The sequence below is a fragment of the Montipora capricornis genome, chromosome 2 (assembly GCF_036669925.1).
Source record: "Montipora capricornis isolate CH-2021 chromosome 2, ASM3666992v2, whole genome shotgun sequence".
NCBI classification, from domain to species: domain Eukaryota; kingdom Metazoa; phylum Cnidaria; class Anthozoa; order Scleractinia; family Acroporidae; genus Montipora; species Montipora capricornis.
The window spans coordinates 20,178,197-20,182,571 of NC_090884.1; the positions used below are offsets into that span (position 1 = coordinate 20,178,197).

At 41.5% G+C, this 4,375-nt stretch overlaps 1 protein-coding gene across 1 annotated transcript in view; it reads right to left on the reverse strand.

Moving 5' to 3' along the window:
* Nucleotides 1-1,903: 1,903 nt before the first annotated feature.
* Nucleotides 1,904-4,375, reverse strand: part of LOC138039041 (E3 ubiquitin-protein ligase arih1-like) — an 18,985-nt gene continuing 16,513 nt past the window's right edge. The window contains 5 exon segments of the mRNA XM_068885197.1: nt 1,904-2,788; nt 3,460-3,572; nt 3,913-3,989; nt 3,992-4,025; nt 4,302-4,364. Of these exon segments, the coding sequence (XP_068741298.1) occupies nt 2,701-2,788; nt 3,460-3,572; nt 3,913-3,989; nt 3,992-4,025; nt 4,302-4,364 (375 nt within the window). The 3' untranslated portion in view covers nt 1,904-2,700.

Sequence of the window (4,375 nt, forward strand, 5' to 3'; positions counted from 1 at the left end):
TCTAGACAGTTCTGAGTCAGCCTTGGCTGCGCTTCGTCGTTATATAAATCGACCAGCAGCGATGTTTGACACGTATGAGGCGGTTGAGCTCTTACAGTCGTTGTTGCGTTTGGCCAGAAACGAGAACCACCAAAAAGCCGATGAGTACGCTACCGCTTTGGATGAGATAAAGACCAGGTCGGATTTTGTGGATGACCCCAACAGCTTCAGCGTCTTTTTCTGGGATTGTTGGGGGATCCCGTGCGAGCAAAGGTGGCCAAAGACGCAAACGCGATTTTGAAGGGAGTCGGAGAGGCACCTCCATCTCCCATGACTGTTCGTCTTGGTTCTGCAATGCGCAGGCCAGCCCCCTACCCTGGACGTGCCCAGGTTCAGTTCTTCAGGTGCTTAAGATGGAGACAATCGCTCGGCGTGCCGTGGCCCCACAAGCGGGGCGACAGTTTGGTCGCGGTCGTGTTGGACAATAGTAATTAAGCCTCTAAATTTTTGTTCTCGCATTATTTAAACGTTTTCTTTTTTCACCCTATTTCACTCATTTTCTTCGTTGACCTTGGGGGGGGGGGCCTGCTCTGTGTCTCAATTTCGGACCAAGTTCGGAGCTCGGGGTTAACGAAGGGGTGGTTCCCCTGCTTTTGGCTTATTTCCGCGTTTTTTCGTTATCAACTTTCTCCCTTTTCTTTATAGGGTCCTGTTTCATTTTATTCCAAAGTTAGTGCTTTTGCTCCTCCTTCCGTGATATCCCCGTGTGTAGTATAAAGCAAGGGACCTCCCCTTTTGTTGGCCCTTCCTTCGCCGAGTATGGTCGTTGCTTCAACGGACCTGGCTAACATTGAGCAGTTACGTTTTTTCTTTTTTTTTGGAGTACCGTTTAGAATTATGTTTATTAAGAGGAATTTGAGTAATGGAGAGAATTAAAGGAGAGTCTCGTTGGAAACGTTTGGTACCCGTGTTGTTTGCCAATTTAACTTTATGAGTTGTTGTCGTGGTGGCGAGGGCAGGAGCGGGACTCTTCTTTTTGGATAACTCTTAAGGACGGTGCCTACTATTGTTATTGCGCATACGTTCTGCGCATCTCGAGATACTCGGATTTCCTATCGGTGATTGAAGCGATTAAGCTTACTAATACAGGGATATTTTTTGCGCGGTTTAAAATTATCCGAAAAATGTAGATCTTAGTAAGTACTCTTGGTATCCAAAAAGAAAATCGGGGGTAACCATGCATTTTTGAGAGATAATTAAGCTTCAATTTGAGAAAGAACGCAGTCATACATTGCTTGGTATTTAGAGCTTTTTACAAAATATTATTCATCAATTATCTTTGGAAAAATGCGTGGTTACCCCCAAGTTTCTTTTGGATTTCAATAAAACACTTGTTAAGATCTAACATTTCCTGCATAATCACACACCGGGGAAAAAAATATCTGTAATTAGTAGGCACCGTCTCCTTAATCTTATGCGATGAGGTAATGAGTATGCAGTGAGGATATGGTACTATTACATTTTCGACCTCGGATACTGCGCTTCTAGGAGGGTATTTTTACACGAGACCGGGAGGAACTCAGACCGGTAAGAACTTGTACCGGTATGATTTCTTTTTGCAGCCGTTTGTCCATGAAACGGGACAAAATACTTGGTTGCCTGGGTTTCGGGAAAAAAATGATATCTTTTATCTTATAAATATATCGCCCACCTAATAGCACACAGGCTCGAAATTTCTAGACCCGGTCTGAGATATATTTGTTGTCATTTACACATAACGGTACGAACTCAGACAGGGTAGGAGAGTTTCTCACCTCGGTCCAGCAACCGAGGCGAAGTCAGACCACTCAGGTGAATAGTTGTTAACTATTGGGATGTTTAAAGAGACCTTGATCAATATCGCACACCAAAGAAATGGAGACAATTTATTTCATGAATTTATTTACAAGCAAGAGCAGTCCAACGTAGGTTTAAAAGAAGCAAGGAACATCCAAACTTTCGTTCATATTTTTTTGTCAATAAAAGGAAAGGTATCTAGACGCAAACACATCATGTTGAGCTAAAAGCTTCTGTTTGTTCCTCAACAAGGAAATGTTGCCAAATCGCGCCGCACGCCAATTGTCGTGCACAATTTTGTTCATATTATATCGTCGCCCCCAGCTTCTTTCCTGGGGAAATGTGAAACTTGCTAAGCGACAGCGTATTAAAATACAAAGTCTTTTGTGAAACCGTTACTTAAAAATCTCCCCGAACAGATATTACATGAACGCCAAAATCTACCGAGGTACACAACAAGACCGTTAGGATAAAACAATTGCCCCCCCCCCCCCCCCCCCCTTAGCATTCCACCGGAATAGCACAAGTACTGCAGTCGCCTTGTGCGCCTTGCGTTCCAAATATTGACTTAATCACTTACTTCAACGCTTGTATGATACAGTCCCTGTCGATTTTTGTTGCTTTTGCTTCAGACAGACGTGTGTAAAGCTGAGTTCATGTAACTTGAACTGTTTCTTTTGTCTTGGTCGTAGGACATGAATGCAAAAATTTACCGGAGCATAGACACGAAGAAAAGATATGTACACTTCTAATTTTCTTTGTTATAGTCAAGATTTTCAAATACGAACTCCAACTTAAACTACATATCAGCAAAAAATCTCATCCAGTTGATTCCTTTTATATATCCTATTGTTACATTATTTTTAAACCTGTAATTCTATGGCTTTAGTCATAAGGGATATATTCCCAAATGTCTGTTTCGTATCCCTCGTAAACGTGGTCTAGAAGGGCCTTTCGCCTTGCTTCACAGTACCTTAGGAAACAAAAAACAATCAAGGTTACAATTGGCAAACTAGTTGATGGCACTTGTGACAGGGAAATTGAAAGGAGCTGCCGATTAAGAATTTTATCAGCATTCATTCTCAATATCACATGAAATTAACGCATTTGTTGTCACGTCAGAAAAAACACTCGCACGCTACAAACACATAGTTTAAAAATTTGAATCTCCGGGCAATGACAACGACAATGACAATACCCGTTTTTATGCATGCGCGTATCAACGAGTCGAAAGTTTGGCTCAAAAGAATCGTTGTTCAATTTCTAAGAGCCTAAAGTAATGTGACATTTACAAAATTGCAAAAACGCGCTCCCGTAATTGAAGGCACGAATATGAATACGGTGGACTTTCCAACACTGCACCATTCACTGCGGATGGCGTCAAACACAGGGGACGATTGGAGGAACAACTGCTTAGTTAAGTAACATATGTCTGGTAGCTTTTGGCCCATTTCAGCCAAGACAGTGCCCCTAAACTACCCCTGAAAACTACTGATAATAAGATCAACACTTGCTCGCTCGAAGAGCCAAAAGGGAATTGTTAACCAAGCCAGACGATTGATGATATGGTAGTCAGAAAAAAATATTTTTTAAAAAAGACGTGGATCTAAAACTCAGGTAAAAGCAAAGAGCTAGTTACAGTACCTGTATTTATCTTGAACCTTTTGTTTTATGTCTGACAGACATTCGGAAGTTATGTCGCGCTCTAGGTACTCTGATAGTGTTTCCGTTGCCATTTCCAGATCTTTTTGATTATCCTGAAGAAATAACAGGTGTCAAAAGAAACAAAAATGTAAAATGATGTCATAGAATAATACCATTAGCTCTCACGTGTTCTTCCCCCCGATATCTTTTTTTTTTGGGAGGGGGGGAGGGGGGAAGGGTGAGTGTTACTTAAACTTCTCTGAACAAAAAACAGTTTTCAACAATTATTTTCGTTTTTTCCACATTTCTTCCAGACGAGGTTCGGTGCGGGGGGAGGGGGGTCGGTGGTGGTTTGTAGGGACTGGAGGATCCCCCTGGCCAATTGTGACTGAAAACCAGAAGCGGGTTTCTTCGCAGATTCAACGCGAGACAAAATGTTTCCAGTAAACTCACCTCAAAGATGACAGACTGATTATTTTTCTTGAGGTAAAAAGCAAACACATAAGTATATTTGAGTGTGTTTCGGCATAACACAGAACATCCACTGCTTTTCTGAGAAACTGAACCTGAAAGTAAAGAATTCGGGCAAAGAGTCAGCCTCGTTTCGATAAAATGCAACGAAAACCAAAAAAATTTTCGACCCAAAACTGCATCACTGAACATCCCAATATTGGCCCTTTTTTGTAATTTTTTACGTTCTTGTATTGGTGATCAATTAAAATCGCTTAGTCTCAGTTCTCCAATTATGCACAAAATGAGGCAGTACAGATCGTCGTCAAAAACTCAATGTTACAAGTTGTGCAATGACATGACTATTCTCGCAACTCGTGGGAATCACAAACCTCAATCCATGACATGTTGTGTTGCTGCATCTCTTCCATTTTCTGTTTGACTTGAGCATATAACTAAAACAAAA